The sequence below is a fragment of the Gobio gobio genome (genome assembly GCF_949357685.1).
Source record: "Gobio gobio genome assembly, chromosome: 3".
Lineage (NCBI taxonomy): Eukaryota > Metazoa > Chordata > Actinopteri > Cypriniformes > Gobionidae > Gobio > Gobio gobio.
In genome coordinates, this window is record NC_137099.1 from 70,546,778 (window position 1) to 70,569,160 (window position 22,383).

At 43.0% G+C, this 22,383-nt stretch overlaps 1 protein-coding gene across 2 annotated transcripts in view; it reads right to left on the reverse strand.

The window, feature by feature from the left end:
* Nucleotides 1-1,655: 1,655 nt before the first annotated feature.
* LOC307123634 (integrin alpha-L-like) overlaps nt 1,656-22,383 on the reverse strand; it is an 80,172-nt gene continuing 59,444 nt past the window's right edge. The window contains exons 10-19 of one of the 2 annotated variants that reach the window (XM_079812245.1): nt 17,095-17,168; nt 15,533-15,656; nt 15,318-15,460; nt 12,069-12,215; nt 11,643-11,825; nt 11,346-11,476; nt 10,942-11,090; nt 10,696-10,862; nt 10,503-10,625; nt 1,656-2,182 (exon numbers count right to left, since the gene is read on the reverse strand). In XM_079812245.1, the coding sequence (XP_079668371.1) occupies nt 2,159-2,182; nt 10,503-10,625; nt 10,696-10,862; nt 10,942-11,090; nt 11,346-11,476; nt 11,643-11,825; nt 12,069-12,215; nt 15,318-15,460; nt 15,533-15,656; nt 17,095-17,168 (1,265 nt within the window). In that variant the 3' untranslated portion in view covers nt 1,656-2,158. Of the gene's footprint in view, nt 2,183-8,844; nt 9,277-10,431; nt 10,626-10,695; nt 10,863-10,941; nt 11,091-11,345; nt 11,477-11,642; nt 11,826-12,068; nt 12,216-15,317; nt 15,461-15,532; nt 15,657-17,094; nt 17,169-22,383 lie in introns of those variants that run through there. The other variant, XR_013816181.1, reaches the window with a different exon arrangement.

Genomic DNA, 22,383 nt, shown 5'->3' on the forward strand with positions numbered 1-22,383 from the left:
GTGGAGGAGGGTGAATCATCTCTAGACACAGACCCGGAGCCTTATCAATGCGAGCCGCAGCTCAAACTGCGTTAACTCCCGATGCCGACGATGCTGAAGCAGCCGCGCAAGAGAACTGACCTAATCTATCTGCGTCCGCGGCAACCACTTGCGTGTCAGGGTTTGAAAGCGCGTCTCATGTATGAAAATTATCTGTACACATGACGGGCGGCAATAAAATCGCAAGAAAAGCCTGACGTGTACTGACAACTTCATTATTTAACCGTATTTTCTTCAATACAATGTTAAAGCATGTGTCAAGTCAGTTTCATTCATAATGTTTCTACTTCATGTAATATGACAGTTCATACTGGAGTAAAGCCGTTCTCATCGTGTGATTGGGGGAAACATTTCTGAGGGCGTGGTGAGCTCGTGCCAGGGGCGTGGCTAGTGAGACGTTGGAGGTGCCATCCTACGTCACGATGTACCACAACGTCCAATAGGAAAATTCAACTGCAGTAGCCACCGTTCAACCTTAAGAGGGCAGCACTTTGGCGGTTTTACACCATATTTTATAGAATTAAAACACTTTATACTCAAATGTCAAAACATTTACTCGAATCAATGAACAGCATTAATAAAGCCCCAGTATTACAGATCATTAACTAAAAAAAGTTGGTTTAGGGTTTAGTTACCCTTTAAAAAATTGGAGCAAACTGGTTGCCCTAAAAATTTAGTAATGTGAACTAAAACGAGTACATTTAACTTAAATTTAAGTTAACATTTTAACTTAAACTTTAAACTTGTTTTAGTTAAAAAAATTCAGAACCTAGATAAAACTCCCCCTGCTGCTACTCTGATTTGCATTTGTGTAGCTCACAGCATCTTCATTTACATGATAAAGCCTCCTCTAGAATTAAGGGGAGGGGGGGTCATGGGGGGACAACTGCCAAGCAAGACCCACGTCAATTTCAGACAATTTACGGCAGTTTTCGGTGTTGCCTGCAAATTGCCGCGCACAGTCGTTAACCTGAAGTTTCACGGCAATCTACAGTGTCACATACTGACGAAAATCACACTTTTCATGCAGTGTTATATTACATATCCACCTGTAAATTCTGTTTATAGTAATAACCATCTGTATATTATTCACTGTACATATTCACCTGTAAATTCTGTTTATAGTAATAACCATCTCTCTATTTATATATATATTTATATATACTCAGTACATATCCATGTCCTGCACTTATGCAAACGTTGTATATCCTGCACTTGCTGCTATTGCACTTCTGGTTAGACCTAAACTGCATTTCGTTGCCTTGTACTTGTATAATGACAGTAAAGTTGAATCTAATCTAATGTAAGTAATATACAGTAAGTGTTGCTCTTGTAATATTGAAACAGATATATCATTATTTGTTCTGTACAGATTAACATGTTAAGGAATGGTGACTTACAAGTTATTATTCGCCTGGTTAAGTAGATGTATTGTGCTAGATATGATGTTAAGCTGATAGATTTAATCAAAAAATGGTGGCTTTATGTAAAATGTATTATGTTTTTGTTTATTTGCAGCCACACATATACACTTGAGTATATAAATGTAAACTGTAGATCTGAAAATTCAGCTTTTGTCCCCGTTATAATTGAATCACAGGACCGAAATACCAGTTGCCTTGTCAAAAAACTCTTTATTGTCATATGTCTCGAGACACAGGAGAGAAACGTGTTGTTATCGTGCCAGCTGTATGTTTCTCTGAGGTTGTACATTAACAGTGAACATTATATACCACTGACCACGGGATTTGCAATTCCTTACAAGGTAAAGAAACATGTTGGTCTGTTTAAAATAGAATGTATACTTCATGCTTACATCAGTTGATAATACAAGCTACTGTTACATCATCGGAAACAGGTGCTACATATACAGTAAGGTCCTTCATACAGTCCATGACAGAACATGTACACACATTCTTGAATGACCAAAATTATCTCCCTGTCCCTTGTCCATGCCATATGACAGTAATATGTCATGCAAACTTCAGCTCATGCAGTATATATAACTTTCTCATGCACTTAAACTTCACAAATACATTATAGATTTAATTATGCATATAAATAATATTAAAATAACGAATTTCTGATCTACAGCTCCCTCCATTGGAACTACCGGCCGTCAGTTACACACCATCATCGCCACCTAATGGAGTGATAGTGAGGAGAGAAAAGCAAACCAAGAAACAAAAGACAAACGAAAGACAGAAAAGTAGAAACATGAGGAATCGGGAATAGAACAAACAAAACAAAACAAAATGACCCCAACCCATGATATGTTCCCGCATACTATGTGTGTAACTTACGTCTATGTGTACGTATTTAAAATGTACCCCATACATCTAAGAAAGGAAACATTAACTAACATAAACGTTGATATTAAAGAATCCTATCCCTTGGGGTTGTAAATCAGTAAGCGGGTGTTGATTGTTTGTGTGGTTGTGTTTTGTAAGTGGTGCAATGTATAAAATATCCTATTTTACTCTGTATTTTCCATTTTCGGCTTTATCCATATAGTTAATCAATGTCAATGGAATTGATTCCTAAAATGGAAGCAGAGAAATCATTAACACCACTCCTTGTTACCCAGTCTTTAAAAGTAACTGATGAACATTGCTCATTTTCAGGCCATAAGCTTTCGCTATCATTTTGTTCATTCACTAAACAAGGTTTAACTTGTGACCAATGATACCATCTATCTGTCCCTACACCCTTCCCTTTAAGACAAACACTCGTATCTGTAGTTAAGATTATCTCATATGGTCCTTCCCATCTAGCCTCTAAACTTTTCCTAGCAATTCGTTTGACCATAACAAAACTGCCTAACTCGGGAATGTGTGGAATATCAGTAGTGGTGTGTTTTTCATCCCACTGCTGCTGAGCTTCTCGCACTCTCTGGTTGTTTCCTTTGGTAGCTTTGTCCAGCATAGTGAGATAACGTTTTAACTTTTCTTGGAACAGAGTGGAATCTCCTCCTGTTCCCGCAGGGGGCGGAGCATCAGGAGGTAGAACCATTGCTCTTCCAGTCATCAGTTCAAAAGGGGTTAGTCCTGTTACTCTGTTTGGAGTTGCTCTTAAGTTCCATAGAATAGCAGGCAATAACTTGTGCCAACCTTGGCCAGTCTGCAGAATAGCCTTGGTAAGTGCCGTTTTTAACGAGCGGTTCATGCGTTCTACGAAACCCGAACTTTCTGGCCTGTAGGGGATATGGAACTTTTGTTTAATCCCAATCAATTTCATTGCTTCCTTCATCAATTTTCCAGTGAAGTGAGTTCCATTGTCAGAATCAATTTCATATGGAAGGCCCCAGCGTGGAAAAACTTCCTCCACCATTACTCGTGCTGCAGCTTCAGCAGTGCAAGTTTTTGTCGGAAATGAATCCACCCATCTAGTAAATCGATCTATGATTACTAGAATGTATCGGTATCCTCCACTGGGTGACAATGGTCCTGTGAAATCAATTTGGAGATTTGTCCATGGCCCTGTGGGCCTGGTTGCATGTGACATTCTCACCTTTACAGTTTTTCCCACATTTGCTTTTATGCAGATCAAACATCTCCTACAATAGTCATCAATGTCTCTCATCATTCGCAGCCACCACCAAGTCTCGCTGATTTGAGCTTTCATTGCTTTTGCTCCAGCATGCACTTTTCCATGACTATAGGCATTACCACTTGTCCTGTTGGAATTCTCCAGATACCTTGATCATCTTCTTTTGCTCCTGCTTTTTTCCATTGTTCTTTCTCTTCTTCTGTCTCTGTGTGATATGACAGAAGACGCAGCTCAGGATTATCTTTTCTGTTTTCTTGAACCAAGGTAACAGGAGTAGGGGAAAGTAAAGCCGCTTCTCTGGCTGCCGCATCAGCTGCAGAATTTCCTTTGCTTTCCTTGGACTTGTCAGATTGATGTGCTTTTACTTTAACCACAGCTGCTTCTCGTGGTAATTGACATGCTGCAATTAAGCGACGAATTATGGAAGCATGTTGTATTATGCTCCCACTGCTGGTGATGAGTCCACGTCTTTTCCATAGGGCAAGGTAGTCATGGACCACTCCGAAAGCATAACGACTATCTGTATAGATGTTGACTCGACCTCCCTCCGATAGCTCAAGAGCTTCCGTAAGCGCTATGAGCTCAGCTACTTGTGCTGAAAATTGCCCAGGAAGAGCTCCTTGCTTCACAACATTTCCATCAGCCTTTACTACAGCCCATCCAGTATGTCGTTTTCCATCAATGTAGTAACTGGATCCGTCGACCCATAACTCATTATCTGGATTTTCAAGAGGGATTGGATTAACTGGACCAAGGCTTTCTTCTTCTACCTGTTTTTCACACTCATGTGGTTTTCCCTCATGCGGTTCCAGCATCATTGTTGCTGGGTCAAGTGAAGTGTCTCTGATGATTTCCACTCTCAAGTCCTTGTTCAGCAAAGTTGCTTCCCATTTTGCTCTCCTCGCATCAGTGATAGTCTTGATGTTTGTGTTGTTCAACAGCGTCACTATACTGTGTGGAGTGTGCAGTGTGACAGTTTGTGCACCAATCAGATTTTCCACAGCATTCACTGCCCACGTGGCACCATCAAGGGCTTGTATACATCGTGGTTGACCTATCATGGTGACAGGAATCTTTGTGGAAAAGTATCCAACTGGTTTGTATCGATCACCTGGTTTTTGACACAGTACTGCTGAGTAGGTCTCATCTCCCACCCTGGTCCACAAATGAAATGGCAAACGACCATCAGGAAGACCCAAGGCTGGGGCTGAAATCAGTTTCTTTTTCATAGCAGTAAACGCTTCCTCAGCTTCTGGTGTCCATTCCAGCTGTTCCACTCCAGGCTTTCCCCCTTTATACAAATCAATGAGAGGAATAGTGATGCTGGCAAAATCAGGGATATATTGACGACAATAGTTAAAAAGTCCCATCACCTTCCGCATCCCTGTAACTGTCAGAGGTTTTGGAAGTTTCTGCAATGCCTCTACACGCTCTGTTGTCATTCTTCTTCCCTCAGCAGATATTTCTTGGCCTAAATAAATAACTTTAGCTTTGGCCAGCTGTGCTTTGTCGGGGTTAACTTTAAATCCACCTTTTCTTAGAGCTTGCAGAGTAATATTTAGAGCAGATAGATGGCTTTTTTCGTCTGGGCTTGCAATCAACAAGTCATCAACATATTGGAGGCAAACACTTCCTGAACTCTCAATTTCAGCTTTTCGCTCAGTTAAGAATTGGTCCAGGGCTCTATGAAATACAACTGGAGAAAGATTAAGACCTTGCGGAAGTCTGTTCCAAACATACTGGTTTGCGCCGACAGTGAAGGCCAATTTCTCTTGAGATTTTTCATCAATAGGTATAGACCAGAAAGCTGACAGCACATCCAAGACCGTGAAGATTCTTGCATTCCCTGGAATATCATTCAAAATGGTAGCAGGGTTAGCCACAATAGGGTGTGGTTTTGGCGTTACACTGTTAAGTCTTGTGTAATCTATGGTTAATCTATATGAATTGTCGGACTTTATGACAGGCCAGACAGGGCTGTTGGTAGTAGAAGAAGTTCGTCGAACAATTCCCTCAGCTTCCAAGTCTGCCACAATCTCAAAAACAGCTTGTCTTGCTTCTGGTCGAATGGGGTATTGTTTATGAGGGGCATGTATCGGTCCCTCAATAATAACAGGGTCAATGTTGGCTTTACCACAATCCAATTTGTGTTTAGCCCAAACATCTGGATATACGCTACACAGAAGACCCCACACACCTCTTTTCCCCAGTCTCTGGTAATTGGTTTTGCTATACCAACAGAACTTATATTACATGTGCGATCTTCATGTGGTATTATTCCAGCTGTTGTAGAAATTTGACGACTGTCGGTAAATATGATCATGTTCAACAATGGTAAAATGTCCATACCTAAAAGGCTTCCTTGTGAATTCGGCCCCACCCAGAAAGGTGTCCATAGAACTTCATCTTCATGTATTTGCAGAGGAACTGGTATACTTTTGTGAAATATCATATCTCCTCCAACTCCTTCAACTTCTATGGTTTCATGTGTTGTAGGTAGGTTCAAATCAGTTATGGAGAGTGAGGCTCCTGTATCGATTAGACAGTCACATTGATGGCCCCCTATCAAAGCAGGGATGAAAAGTCGATTGTCTCTTTTGTTACTCTTACAGGGGGCCGCTAATTCCTATTGCGGACGCATAATTCCCTCAATGAGCTGACGAACTTGTGCTTCAGTCCACGTCTTTCCTCGAGAGGTTTTATCATTGTTTTTGGCATTTACCTGTTTAAATGATGGGCCTTTACCTTCTGCTCCACCTCCTTTAGCCCAGCAGTCTTTTACGATGTGGCCAGTCTTTCCACAATTGTGGCAGAACTTCAACATCCTATCTGCGTCGATGTTGGATTGAGCGAATGCCACTCCTCTTCGATTTGGTTTGTTTCCTTCATCCTTGTTTGATCTAATAGCCATCTCTAGACGACCAGCCCATTGCATAATTTGGTCAAACATTTCTCCTGGATTGACTCCAAGTGATAAGGCTTGTTGGTATTTTGTGCTAAAACCATCCACAAGTGTGTCAGTAAACTGTACATCATCTCTGTCTGGTTCTTTTTTAGCACAGAGGGCCCATCTTTCATAAGCATTCCATTTACGCAAGGCATATTCATCTGGAGATTCATCATCTTTTTGCTTAATCAATGTTACTGATGTAAAAGGAATCTTACCACTGCCCAGGATCTCTTGGATTTCTTTTCGGAACACATCTAAGGCTTGCCAAAGACCCAGGGGTCGTCCCTGGCCATCAACCCACAAGTCTATCCATTGGGCTGTTGTTATTGACGCTGGCAAGCGTTCCCATCTGTCTCTTGGGATTTTAGCTTTCACAATGGTGTGTATGTCTCTCAGTGTCATTTGATGTGCTTCAACCAAGGAATCTAATTCTCGCCAAAACTATGTGTTTGGATCTGGTCTCTTCAGAGGAGGCAAGGCTGTGAGAATGACTTGACGTTCTCCTGGTGTGAATGGTCTTTCCTCCATCATCATTTCAGATTGTACTTCTTCCCTTTTAATAGCAGGTGAAGAGAATTCAGGACCAACCTTATCAATTGTTATCATGTCGTCCTCTCTTGTCTCATCACCCCAATCAGAGGCAGGTGCTGGTATAACTCGCAGCATGTCTCTGTTTGGCTGGGTTGATTTGGATCTGGTTATTACTGGAGCGGCCTGTGCAGATGCAATAAATATTTTGTCAACTGGCCCTCCATTTGGCTTACAAGAAGTTTTACATTGTTCAGGCAAAGTTGGATACATTGGGTTGTATGGAGGAGGCATTACAGTTTTTGCTGAGTTTACTGGTGCTTGCAAAAATTTACTTTCAGCCTCAGCTATTATATTTGTCCAATCTGGATCAAATGAATCATCAATGATTGTTGTATCTTTTTCTGAACATGTAATAGACATGATTTTATTCAACTTGTTATATGCTTCAATCTGTGGCTTCATTGCTTCAACAAGTGGAACTGGACTCCCATCCGTACTGCAACAAATTCCACCTTGTTTCACAATCCAGTTAGCTGCAGAGATCGGAAAGGCTTTCAGTTTAACAGAGTCTTTTTGGATCATGAACCATCTAAACTGTTCATCCAAAGAGGCATCAATGTCCAGTCCTTTCTTCAAAAACTTGACTTGTTTTTTGTTCTTCTTTTCTAAGTACCAAGCAGATATTGTTCTGCTATTATAGACACCCTCTGTCATTTTGCAGATGGTCTGTGTCTCTGTGCTTCTCAGCAGCAGGGCTATGTATAGCTTGTGTGTGTGTGTGTGTGTGTGTGTGTGTGTGTGTGTGTGTGTGTGTGTGTGTGTGTGTGTGTGTGTGTGTGTGTGTGTGTGTGTGTGTGTGTGTGTGTGTGTGTCTGCTGAAGGGTCCTGCCCTCCCCTCTCTTCCTCTCCCTCTTTCTCCCTAGCTGACAACTCAGAAAACAAAGAAAGAAGAGAAAGAAAACAAAAGTTAAATACTAAATATTCTTATAATTCTTACAAATTTACAGTTGAACTCAGATCAGTTTCTTCCCCAAATATTGAACAGCTTTACAGTCAAAATCAGAAGGCCAACGATTCTAGCCACTTTTATTCATCAAGGCGCCTTTATATCTTTAGCGTGTTTTAAACGTTTTAGGGTTTTCTAAAGCTGCACAACCTTTAGCGCAGACCCGCCACTTTAAACCGCTTTAATCTCACAGTTCGTTGCACTTCCCCGTACTTCTTCTAAGCACGGTTCTAAGGCGAGAAGGACACTTTAGAGATTTTTTCCCTGCCTAAAAATAACAAAATTTAAAAATAAAACAAAACTGCAGTCTCGCCGTGTTCCGACCACCTTACAGTCACAACGAACTAATTGCTAAATCGCATTACGGATTAATCTCCCGAAAATTTGACTAAATGGTCTTTTGCACAAAAGAATCCACTTTTAACCAAGCTTCATTCAATATTTTGGAGGTCCACTGATCAGAACAACTCAAGTAAATCACAACCAATTAAATTACTTAAAATGTAACTATGTCTGACACATTTTCATTGGCAACACAACTGGTATTTCAAAATAACACAATTCTTTTTAGCAGTTTCAGTCACTGTCTCAACAATATATTTCATCAGGCAGACTTAGAATCTTTAAGAAAAAGAAAATGTCTTACCTGATGAATTGATTGAGACCAATGTCTGAAATGCAGATCCTGTTCGTGTGACGCCAAGTTGTAGATCTGAAAATTCAGCTTTTGTCCCCGTTATGATTGAATCACAGGACCGAAATACCAGTTGCCTTGTCAAAAAACTCTTTATTGTCATATGTCTCGAGACACAGGAGAGAAACGTGTTGTTATCGTGCCAGCTGTATGTTTCTCTGAGGTTGTACATTAACAGTGAACATTATATACCACTGACCACAGGATTTGCAATTCCTTACAAGGTAAAGAAACATGTTGGTCTGTTTAAAATAGAATGTATACTTCATGCTTACATCAGTTGATAATACAAGCTACTGTTACATCATCGGAAACAGGTGCTACATATACAGTAAGGTCCTTCATACAGTCCATGACAGAACATGTACACACATTCTTGAATGACCAAAATTATCTCCCTGTCCCTTGTCCATGCCATATGACAGTAATATGTCATGCAAACTTCAGCTCATGCAGTATATATAACTTTCTCATGCACTTAAACTTCAGTAAAGTGTTCAAAGAGAACTATAACCTCCTAAGCCCCTGTGGTCCTTTCTCCTGAACAATGACAGAGGGGTCTTTTGCAGTACAGTCACTGGTGTAACAGGGAGAAGGGCAGTGGGGAGAACACACATCCCTAGGGGGCGCCAGTGCTGATGGTGCAGGTGCTGGATAGAATTTCCCCATTCTCACTAGCTGCTGCCTATCTGTCAGAAAGCTGATGATTCACTGACAGATGGAGGAGGGCATGGGTTAATTTAGACAGGAGGAGGTTGGGATGATGATTTTGAAGGCAGATCTGAAGTTCGCAAACAAGATCCTTGCATAAGTCCCTGGTTTTTCCAGATGTTGCAGGATGTATTGCAGTCCCATGTTGACTGCATCATCCACTGACCTGTTTGCTCGATAAGCCAACTGCAGGGGGTGCAGCAAGGGTCCTGTGATGTCTTCAGGTAGGCCTGTACCAGTCTCTAAAAAGACTTCATGACCACAGATGTGACAGCAGCAGGTCTGTTGTCAGTCAGTCCAGTGATCTGTTTTTTGGGATGGGGATGATGGTGGATCTTTTGAAGCAGGAAGGGACTTCACACAGCTCCAGTGATCTGTTGAAGATCTGCAAACAGATGTAGGTCAGCTGGACAGCACAGGTTTTCAGACAGGCTTGTGAAACACCGTCAGGGCCTGGAACTTTCCTTGTCTTCTGTTTTCTGAAGACCTGACAGACAACCTCTTCACTGATCTGAAGGTCATGATGGTTGTGCAGAGAGATGGTCAGAGTGGGTGTGGGGTGTGAGACTAGGATTTTCAAATCTGCAGAAGAAATCATTCAGGTCGTCGGCAAGTTGTTGATTCCCTACAGAATTGGGCGACGGTGTCTTGTAGTTTGTGATGTCTTTCATACCCTTTCCACACTGACCCAGGGTTGTTGGCTAAAAACCTGTTTTCCATCTTTTTGGAGTAGCTCCTCTTAGCCACTATGACCTCTTTTGTCAGTGTTTTTTTGGCCTGATTGTACAAGATTTTGTCCCATTCCTATAGGCCTATTCTTTGGCCTGGCGAAGCTGTCTGAGTTTCATTGAGAACCATGGTTTGTCTGTGTTGTATGTTAAATAAGTCCTGGTAGGAATGCTCATATCACCCCAGAAACTGATGTTGCCCTGTAGCCCAAGACTATTGTACAGTAGTATCAATTCTCTCAAAATCACACAAGCCTAGAGAGTATATATAGAAATGTCTGAAGCTCAGCTCACCTCGACAAACTCCTCTGTCCTGCTGTGGATGTCAAGAATAGCCGTGGAGTTTCCAGAAAACATCTCAGTTTGTGAGAAATTCATTTGTATCTTCAGAGGAGACACAGTGTCTGCAATGCAACACTAAAACACAACATTTGCTGTTAAACCAAAGCTGCCGCGATTGGCTGAAACTGTGATAGACGAAACGTACCAGCATGAAGATGGGGAAGCTGAAACAGTTGATCCCAGAATCCAGCAGGACGAACTGCTGCAGAGTCCTGGACGACGAATCCCTCTGATCGAAGAATCCTCGATTCATTCCTCTCATCACGTCCACATTCAGGTTCAGAGACACATTCAGGTTCTTCTGGAGAGATCCTGAGAGACATGAGAGGGTAAGACAGGGAGGCCATGCTCTTCATGTGACAGAGACTCTTTGAGATGTCATTGACGTTACCACTGCTGCTGGTCTGCTCGGTCACCGTGAAACACAAAGTGAGATTAAACGCATTAAACGCTTTGTCACTCGGGCATTCAAAGTCGGTATGACTGATTTCATTGGGACTGAAGCTGAGCTGTGCAGATACAGACATCACAGGCCGAGCCCTGAGAAGAGAGAGAACAGAGTAAATAGCCAATGATACAGCGAGGCTAACTGGGCCTGGAAAAACTTGACCAACTCAAACTCATAGTCAGTTTGCTAAAATCATTGCATTTAATCTCCAAACTAAAGGTTCAATTAAAAACAGGCCACTGAAGGGACTGTACTCAAACAGAGCCAGAGTTCATAAATGAGCCCTAGTGTTGAGACTGTAACAGAATCTTCACATTATTTTGTAAATGTGTTGTGAAATGTCCTACTTGAGCAGCACAATCCCTCCTTTTGCTCCGATCACGATATCAGTCAGATTATCACCGCTCATGTCCATCTGACCGGACAGAGACACGCCAAACTGCTGCAGACCGGGCAGAATCGACTGTGCTAAGATCCGCTAAACACACACACACAGAGATCTACGGTGCCAAAGCGGTTCATCACTGTACACGTTTATCCTGTAGTGTCTGTTTATCTGTCAACATTCGGCCCGTCTGGGATTGGGGGTTAAACTGGGCACAAACACAGTGTTTGGGATTAAGGGAACTAAAGCAAACTCTCACCTGAGGAGGGTGTTTGAGGCTTATGCCATGTGTCCTGTCACCCAGGTAGATGTAGACGACTCCCTCCCCTCCGTTCTCAAGCGGCGCCCCGACCGCCACATCTGACAGGCTGTCTCCATTCAGGTCCTTTAGTGAAGCCAAAGATGCCCCAAATCTGCCGGTGTTTGACTCATTCAGCGTCTTCTGAAAATATTACAGAGAGAGAGAGAGAGAACAGAATCTAAATTTATCGGCACATGACCAGCAACAATACAATGTATTTCCATGACTTTCATGTGACAGAACAGCATCAGGAACCTATTACAGTGGCAATCCCAATGAGTAACTTAATGGTGATGACTAGCAATCTTCCAGTCACAGGCCCTGAACATTAAACACATGTGTTTCTGTACTTATTAATGGAGAATGTTATTAATCTGTCCATACCTCCTCTGATAAAGCGTAGACGTACAGCCTCCCTTCTGTCCTCGGCCAAGACTGGTAAAATAACGGAGCTCCGACCAGAAGGAAATCTGAGTCTCCATCCGAGTCCACATCCAACAGACTCAGAGACGCTCCAAAATACGATCCAATCTGATGACAAAATTAATCAAAATGAATGTAATTGCATTCTAGCAAATGATCTACGTATACAGGTGCTGGTCATATAATTAGAATATCATCAAAAAGTTGATTTATTTCACTAATTCCATTAAAAAAGTGAAACTTGTATATTATATTCATTCATTACACACAGACTGATATTTTTTCAAATGTTCAAATATTTATTTTAATTTTGATGATTATAACTGACAACTAAGGAAAATCCCAAATTCAGTATCTCAGAAAATTTGAATATTACTTAAAGGTCCCATGGCATGGCATTTTTCTATTATTTTATAGTGTTTTCTGAGGTGTACTTATATTATTAGTATGATTTTTACATCATAAAATGTCATAATTTAGAAATAAAAGGCATTTTTTCTATACTGCTGTTTGCCCTGTGGCTGAATGCCCTGCTTCAAGAGGCGTGTCTGCTGTGAGACTTCAGTAAAAACGCCCACTGTTGTGATTGGCTGACATCTTTGCATTTTAAATGAGCGGAGGGGGCGTGGTTTAACTAGGCACGAGCAGGCACGAGTCTGCCAGAGAGACGGATGGACCTGTGTTCACTTCTCATCAGTTCTCTCAGCATGTCTCAGTTCAGGGTGAACTGTTGTAGTTACTAGCATATACTTCAGGTTATTACGGTAGTCTATTTCTAGTCGGAGGGGCTGTCACTCATGTCAGAAAGTTAGTAACTTTAGTAAATTATGGATCAGCGCTGACTCGAGACGCGAACCGTTTAGAACGATTCAGTCCGATTTGGTGAACTGATTCGGTTCACTAAAAAGAACCGATTCAAAAGAATGATTCGTTCGCGAACCGGACATCACGGAGACGAAGCGATTGCTAGCAAATTTATTTATAGTAACTACTGAGTTATGAGAGCGCTGTCAGTCAGCGCGAGTTTATTGTGTTTGTATCTGAGAGTTCTGAATAAACACGAGTCCCAGTCACACAGAGTCCTCTTCATCATTATTCTACCAACTTTGTAACACATGCAATGTACCATTACAGCGAGATGAACAAGTTAGTAAGTGTTGAGTATAGCATTATTTCTAGATATGTTCCAATCATATGAATAGCGTCATTGACGCGCATTGAGTAACGTTACACAGCGCAAACAAAGACACAACAGCATTAATCGAATGTAATCCAGTTTATTGTGGGGAAAGATGGCTAGCCTAGCCGGATACCCTCACGCTTACCCTCCTTCTGCTTAATCTCACGCCGCGTTTGGTGCCTCCGCTGTGGGCCAGATGCAGTACTGGGGGTCGGGGATGTTGGAGGCCGAGCTTCGGCGTGTGTGAAGTTTATCTCTAAAGATGTGACTGCTGATGTTAAACAGAAAAGACTGTATGCACATTTTGGAACAGATAGACGCGACAAGGACGTACAAAAACACTGACTCACAAGATAGAAAACACGAAAACACTGTTCTGTCGGGAGAGAGAGAGCTGCTGCGTGTCCACAAATAATAAATAATAAGCTACACATAAGAAATCAATGATCACAGATCAGAAGGAACTGAAGAAAGACTTCTGTTTTCATTTGTACATCCAAACACTGAGAAACTGCCAGTGTTCACTCATTCACAAGTAACGTTAATGATCTCTCGAGCGTTTGCCTGGGCGTGGCAGATTCTCTGGGCGGAGGAAAGGGAGGAAACCGCTCCTGCTTGGACGTCAAACCAGGAGACTTCAGGATTGGCTCGTCTGGCCTGTCATTTTCTCAAAGGCAGAGAAAGACAGCCAGAACTCGGTTTTACACCGATCAACATTTCTATCCACTTGGGGACAATATTCAGGCTAGGGGAACTCATATTAATGTTGAAATACCTCATAAAATGAAAATTTCATGCCATGGGACCTTTAAGCCCAATACAAAGAAAGGATTTTTTGAAATCTTGGCCAACTGAAAAGTATGAACATGAAAAGTATGAGCATGTACGTGCCTGGGCTAAAGACAAAAAGGACTGGACTGCTGCTGAGTGGTCCAAAGTTGTGTTCTCTGATGAAAGTAAATTTTGCATTTCCTTTGGAAATCAGGGTCCCAGAGTCTGGAGGAAGAGTGGAGAGGCACACAATCCACGTTGCTTGAGGTCCAGTGTAAAGTTTCCACAGTCAGTGATGGTTTGGGGTGCCATGTCATCTGCTGGTGTTGGTCCACTGTGTTTTCTGAGGTCAGAGGTCAACGCAGCCGTATACCAGGAAGTTTTAGAGCACTTCAAGCTTCCTGCTGCTGACCAACTTTATGGAGGTGCAGATTTCATTTTCCAACAGGACTTGGTACCTGCACACAGTGCCAAAGCAACCAGTGCCTGGTTTAAGGACCATGGTATCCCTGTTCTTAATTGGCCAGCAAACTCGCCTGATCGTAACCCAATCTATAGGGTATTGTGAAGAGGAAGATGTGATATGCAGAAGAGCTGAAGGCCACTATCAGAGCCACCTGGGCTCTCATAACACCTGAGCAGTGCCACAGACTGATCTCCTCATGCCACGCCGCATCGCTGCAGTAATTCAGGCAAAAGTAGCCCCAACTAAGTATTGAGTGCTGGACATGCTCATACTTTTCATGTTCATACTTTTCAGTTGGCCAAGATTTCTAAAAATCCTTTCTTTGTATTGGTCTTAAGTAATATTCTAATTTTCTGAGATATTGAATTTGGGATTTTCCTTAGTTGTCAGTTATAATCATCAAAATTAAAAGAAATAAACATTTGAAATATATCAGTCTGTGTGTAATGAATGAATATAATATACAAGTTTCACTTTTTGAATGTAATTAGTGAAATAAATAAACGTTTTGATGATATTCTAATTATATGACCAGCACCTGTATATTCTGTTCACTGAAAAAAGGAATTATGAAAACATGTTTCTAGGGGGTGGTTACTAGGGTGTTGCTAGGTGGTTGCTAGGCAGGTACTGAGTGGTTGATAGATGGCTGCTGGGGTTTTCTAGATGGTTGCATTGGTTTTGCAAGAGTGTTTCTAAGTGGTTGCTTCTTGGATGACTGTAGGATTTGGGAAGCCCTGCTCCCGCCAGTGGAGAGTGTTAACATCATGTCAGAGGGTTTATCTTCACTAACTTGTTCTCCTGCTATATTCCTCGTCACCGTCCATGTGCTTTCATTCTTGGTGAAGAGGGTCACCAGTCCTGTGTGTTCGGCCCGCGGCGCCCCAGAGAACAGAAGAGAGACGCCGTCTCTCATTCCCAGAACAGCAGAGTAACCTGAACATCATCAGCATCATTAAAACATGCAGACACTTCACATCAGGCACAGAAGGAACAGCTTTAACATACCCATGTACGAGTCTTCACTGACAGCTGGATCCTTAATCTCAGTCTCTTTGAATCCAGATCCCGTCACTTCATACAGAGATCCACGCCAGTCATTAGATCCAACCGAGCCCACAATCACAGAGTCCTGTAACAAATACAGAGGTCTCAGCTTCAGTCTCAGCACATTGTGAAGTGCTGTGAATACTTTCCTGATGCACTGTATGCACGATAGGCTTGTTCAAGATGAAATACACTAGCTTGCCACCGGCTGGCGAGATCTGCTGGTTGCAGGGGGGGGGGGGACACTTCCTGCTTTCCAATGAGATCAGGCTTGTTCGACTTCACCCAGCGATGCGCAGACCAATCGGCGGCTGACTTGAAGCAGTGCATGCCAGTTAGAAATGTTGTCTGACATGAAGCAGCGCCGACGCCATGTGACAGTGATGTATGTCAACAAAGTGCTGCAAGAGCAGCCGCTAATACAGCCGGTGCAGTTTCTCTAGAGCGACTGCATGAGGCTACATGGACTCTGATGACGACACAGCTGTTCCACGATTGGCCAGATTCACCGCATGACAGCGATCACGTGTGTTTCGTGTTTATTCTAAAACTTTCAGCTCCACTAATGCGCACAAATACATAACAGTAAAATAATATAACAGTTAGTTTAAATTTTTAATAGTTTATAACAGTAAAACCTCCTTTCATGTAGTCGCGATGTTATGTTGTCATGTTTATCAAAGTAAAACTGATAAAAAATGTAGACCCCACTTCATTGATAGTGTAGGCTTATATGTTGAACTTTATTCTTGTACAAACACACCCTCTATTAAGCAGTACATAAATTATTACATGACAATAATGTCTCTGAAACATCTGTGTATTGCCAAATATTGCATACTTCAGATATTTCACTTAAGCTGATAAAGTAGGCAAACACAGCGCGAGCATCACTGCGGGAAGCAGAAAGTGTCCGACTTCACGTCTCCGTTTGCAGCTCCTCCCCGCCTGCACGCGGCTACTCTCGCTGATCAGTTACATCCAGCCGCAGCTGATGTCCAACACACCTAACATAACACAACACATGAGACTAGGGAAGCACATGACATGATCACATGAGGACAAGGGAATGACATGACAAACAGGAACCATGACTGTGACTAAACTTCAAAATAAAAGACATGAAACATTAACATGAAACAAAACCAACCATGACAGTAACATACACTAATCACGGAAGATTTCTAAAAAAAACCTCTTATTTTCTTAAAGTATTTGTGTGAGTTTGGATTGTGACATCTAGCAGCAAATAAACTAATTGGTTTCCCCGAACTGGTTTTTATACTTCAGTACCCAAATTCAACATCAAGTGGCGACCCAAAATAGATTATCATATCGCATCGGAAAAGTAAACAGAAATGTCCTTAATAGATTCGAAAATAGGAATTATTTATTTATTTAAGTTTTACATATTCACAAATGCAGTTCCCTCATAAACTTTCATGGGTTTAAGAACCCTAGTTTGGGAAATTCTGCCTTAAAAATCCTAAAAAGTGACATATACCTTATGTCATATTTCTGACCTTGTGGTAGAGGACACTGAATCCACTTTGTGATAACTCTTTCTGTCGGTCTTTGCTGTGTGTGTCCTTTGACCCTGAAACCACAGAAGGAAAACTCTTAAAATCCTCAGTGGATTCATCATTACTTTGATTTAAAACGTTATACCGTATGTGGTCCCACTTAAAGTTAAGTTAAGGTAAAGTTAGGGACAGGTGTGGTGGTATGAGTCAGTTTAAGGGTAAAGTTAGGGACAGGTGTGGTGGTATGGGTCAGTTTAAGGGTAAAGTTAGGGACAGGTGTGGTGGTATGAGTCAGTTTAAGGGTAAAGTTAGGGACAGGTGTGGGGGTATGAGTCAGTTTAAGGGTAGGGTTAGGGACAGGTGTGGTGGTGTGGGTCAGTTTAAGGGTAAAGTTAGGGACAGGTGTGGTGGTATGGGTCAGTTTAAGGGTAAAGTTAGGGACAGGTGTGGGGGTATGAGTCAGTTTAAGGGTAGGGTTAGGGACATGTGTGGTGGTGTGGGTCAGTTTAAGGGTAAAGTTAAGGACAGGTGTGGTGATATGGGTCAGTTTAAGGGTAAAGTTAGGGACAGGTGTGGTGGTATGGGTCAGTTTAAGGGTAAAGTTAGGGACAGGTGTGGGGGTATGAGTCAGTTTAAGGGTAGGGTTAGGGACAGGTGTGGTGGTGTGGGTCAGTTTAAGGGTAAAGTTAAGGACAGGTGTGGTGGTGTGGGTAAGTTTAAGGGTAAAGTTAGGGACAGGTGTGGTGGTATGGGTCAGTTTAAGGGTAAAGTTAGGGACAGGTGTGGTGGTATGGGTCAGGTTAAGGGTAAAGTTAGGGACAGGTGTGGTGGTGTGGGTCAGTTTAAGGGTAAAGTTAGGGACAGGTGTGGTGGTATGGGTAAGTATAAGGGTAAAATTAGGGACAGGGGTGGTCGTGTGGGTAAGTTTAAGGGTAAAGTTAAGGACAGGTGTGGTGATATGGGTCAGTTTAAGGGTAAAGTTAGGGACAGGTGTGGTGGTATGGGTAAGTATAAGGGTAAAATTAGGGACAGGTGTGGTGGTGTGGGTCAGTTTAAGGGTAAAGTTAAGGACAGGTGTGGTGATATGGGTCAGTTTAAGGGTAAAGTTAGGGACAGGTGTGGTGGTATGGGTAAGTATAAGGGTAAAATTAGGGACAGGTGTGGTGGTGTGGGTCAGTTTAAGGGTAAAGTTAGGAACAGGTGTGGTGATATGGGTCAGTTTAAGGGTAAAGTTAGGGACAGGTGTGGTGGTGTGGGTCAGTTTAAGGGTAAAGTTAAGGACAGGTGTGGTGATATGGGTCAGTTTAAGGGTAAAGTTAAGGACAGGTGTGGTGATATGGGTCAGTTTAAGGGTAAAGTTAGGGACAGGTGTGGTGGTGTGGGTCAGTTTAAGGGTAAAGTTAGGGACAGGTGTGGTGGTGTGGGTAAGTATAAGGGTAAAATTAGGGACAGGGGTGGTCGTGTGGGTAAGTTTAAGGGTAAAGTTAGGGACAGGTGTGGGGGTGTGGGTAAGTTTAAAGGAACACTCCACTTTTTTTGAAAATAGGCTCATTTTACAAGTCCCCTAGAGTTAAATAGTTGAGTTTTACCGTTTTTGAATCCATTCAGCCGATCTTTGTATCTGGCGGTAGCACTTTTAGCGTAGCTTAGCATACATCATTGATTCTGGTCAGTCCATTAGCATCTCATTCAAAAAATGACCAAAGACACTTTCAATATTTTTCCTATTTAAATCTTGACTCTTCTACAGTTACATCGTGTGCTAAGACTACCTGAAAATGAAAAGTTGCGATTTTCTACACCTATATGGCTAGGAACTACTTCCTGCATAAATAGTCACTGCGTTCAAAAACGGTAAAACTAAACTATTTAACTCTAGGGGACTTGTAAAATGAGCCTATTTTCAAAAAAGTGGAGTGTTCCTTTAAGAGTAAAGTTAGGGACAGGTGTGGTGGTATGAGTAAGTTTAAGGGTAAAGTTAGGGACAGGTGTGGTGGTATGGGTAAGTTTAAGGGTCAAGTTAGGGACAGGTGTGGTGGTGTGGGTCAGTTTAAGGGTAGAGTTAGGGACAGGTGTGGTGCTATGGGTCAGTTTAAGGGTAGAGTTAGGGACAGGTGTGGTGGTGTGGGTCAGTTTAAGGGTAAAGTTAGGGACAGGTGTGGTGCTATGGGTCAGTTTAAGGGTAGAGTTAGGGACAGGTGTGGTGGTGTGGGTAAGTTTAAGGGTAAAGTTAGGGACAGGTGTGATGGTGTGGGTAAGTTTAAGGGTAAAGTTAGGGACAGGTGTGGTGGTGTGGGTAAGTTTAAGGGTAAAGTTAAGGACAGGTGTGGTGGTGTGGGTCAGTTTAAGGGTAAAGTTAGGGACAGGTGTGGTGGTGCGGGTAAGTTTAAGGGTAGGGTTAGGGAGAGGTGTGGTGGTGTGGGTAAGTTTAAGGGTAGGGTTAGGGACAGGTGTGGTGGTGTGAGTAAGTTTAAGGGTAGGGTAAGGGACAGGTGTGGTGGTGTGGGTAAGTTTAAGGGTAAAGTTAGGGACAGGTGTGGTGGTGTGGGTAAGTTTAAGGGTAAAGTTATGGACAGGTGTGGTGGTGTGGGTAAGTTTAAGGGTAAAGTTAGGGACAGGTGTGGTGGTGTGGGTAAATTTAAGGGTAAAGTCATGGACAGGTGTGGTGGTGTGAGTAAGTTTAAGGGTAGGGTAAGGGACAGGTGTGGTGGTGTGGGTAAGTATAAGGGTAAAATTAGGGACAGGTGTGGTGGTGTGGGTAAATTTAAGGGTAAAGTCATGGACAGGTGTGGTGGTGTGGGTAAGTATAAGGGTAAAATTAGGGACAGGTGTGGTGGTGTGGGTAAGTTTAAGGGTAAAGTTAGGGACAGGTGTGGTGGTGTGGGTAAGTTTAAGGGTAGAGTTAGGGACAGGTGTGGTGGTGTGGGTAAGTTTAAGGGTAGGGTTAGGGACAGGTGTGGTGGTATGGGTCAGTTTAAGGGTAAAGTTAGGGACAGGTGTGGTGGTATGGGTCAGTTTAAGGGTAAAGTTAGGGACAGGTGTGGTGGTATGGGTAAGTTTAAGGGTAGAGTTAGGGACAGGTGTGGTGGTGTGGGTCAGTTTAAGGGTAGAGTTAGGGACAGGTGTGGTGGTGTGGGTCAGTTTAAGGGTAAAGTTAGGGACAGGTGTGGTGGTGTGGGTAAGTTTAAGGGTAGTGTTAGGGACAGGTGTGGTGGTATGGGTAAGTTTAAGGGTAGTGTTAGGGACAGGTGTGGTGGTATGGGTAAGTTTAAGGGTAGTGTTAGGGACAGGTGTGGTGGTGTTGGTAAGTTTTAAGGTAGGGTTATGGACAGGTGTTGTGGTGGGGTGGGTAAGTTTAAGGGTAGGGTTAGGGACAGGTGTGTGGTGTGAGTAAGTTTAAGGGTAGAGTTAGGGACAGGTGTGATGGTATGGGTAAGTTTAAGGGTAAAGTTAGGAACAGGTGTGGTGGTGTGGGTAAGTTTAAGGGTAAAGTTAAGGACAGGTGTGGTGGTGTGGGTCAGTTTAAGGGTAAAGTTAGGGACAGGTGTGGTGGTGTGGGTGAGTTTAAGGGTAGAGTTAGGGACAGGTGTGGTGGTGTGGGTAAGTTTAAGGGTAAAGTTAGGGACAGGTGTGGTGGTGTGGGTCAGTTAAAGGGTAAAGTTAGGGACAGGTGTGGTGGTGTGGGTAGGTTTAAGGGTAAAGTTATGGACAGGTGTGTTGGTATGGGTAAGTTTAAGGGTAAAGTTAGGGACAGGTGTGGTGGTGTGGGTAAGTTTCAGGGTAAAGTTAAGGACAGGTGTGGTGGTGTGTGTGAGTTTAAGGGTAAAGTTAGGGACAGGTGTGGTGGTATGGGTAAGTTTAAGGGTAAAGTTAGGGACAGGTGTGATGGTGTGGGTAAGTTTAAGGGTAAAGTTAGGGACAGGTGTGGTGGTGTGGGTCAGTTTAAGGGTAAAGTTAGGGACAGGTGTGGTGGTGTGGGTAAGTTTAAGGGTAAAGTTAGGGACAGGTGTGGTGGTGTGGGTAAGTTTAAGGGTAAAGTTAGGGACAGGTGTGGTGGTATGGGTAAGTTTAAGGGTAAAGTTAGGGACAGGTGTGGTGGTATGCTTAAGTTTAAGGGTAAAGTTAGGGACAGGTGTGGTGGTATGGGTAAGTTTAAGGGTAAAGTTAGGGACAGGTGTGGTGGTATGGGTAAGTTTAAGGGTAAAGTTAGGGACAGGTGTGGTGGTATGGGTAAGTTTAAGGGTAAAGTTAGGGACAGGTGTGGTGGTATGGGTAAGTTTAAGGGTAAAGTTAGGGACAGGTGTGGTGGTGTGGGTAAGTTTAAGGGTAGGGTTAGGGACAGGTGTGGTGGTATGGGTAAGTTTAAGGGTAAAGTTAGGGACAGGTGTGGTGGTGTGGGTAAGTTTAAGGGTAGAGTTAGGAACAGGTGTGGTGGTGTGGGTAAGTTTAAGGGTAAAGTTAGGGACAGGTGTGGTGGTGTGGGTCAGTTTAAGGGTAAAGTTAGGGACAGGTGTGGTGGTGTGGGTAAGTTTAAGGGTAAAGTTAGGGACAGGTGTGGTGGTGTGGGTAAGTTTAAGGGTAGGGTTAGGGACAGGTGTGGTGGTGTGGGTAAGTTTAAGGGTAGGGTTAGGGACAGGTGTGGTGGTGTGGGTCAGTTTAAGGGTAAAGTTAGGGACAGGTGTGGTGGTGTGGGTCAGTTTAAGGGTAGGGTTAGGGACAGGTGTGGTGGTATGGGTAAGTTTAAGGGTAGGGTTAGGGACAGGTGTGGTGGTGTGGGTAAGTTTAAGGGTAAAGTTAAGGTTAGGTGTGGTGGTGTGGGTAAGTTTAAGGGTAAAGTTAGGGACAGGTGTGGTGGTGTGGGTAAGTTTAAGGGTAAAGTTAGGGACAGGTGTGGTGCTATGGGTAAGTTTAAGGGTAAAGTTAGGGACAGGTGTGGTGGTATGGGTAAGTTTAAGGGTAAAGTTAGGGACAGGTGTGATGGTGTGGGTCAGTTTAAGGGTAAAGTTAGGGACAGGTGTGGTGGTGTGGGTAAGTTTAAGGGTAAAGTTAGGGACAGGTGTGGTGGTGTGGGTAAGTTTAAGGGTAGGGTTAGGGACAGGTGTGGTGGTGTGGGTAAGTTTAAGGGTAGGGTTAGGGACAGGTGTGGTGGTGTGGGTCAGTTTAAGGGTAAAGTTAGGGACAGGTGTGGTGGTATGGGTAAGTTTAAGGGTAGGGTTAGGGACAGGTGTGGTGGTGTGGGTAAGTTTAAGGGTAAAGTTAAGGTTAGGTGTGTGGTGTGGGTAAGTTTAA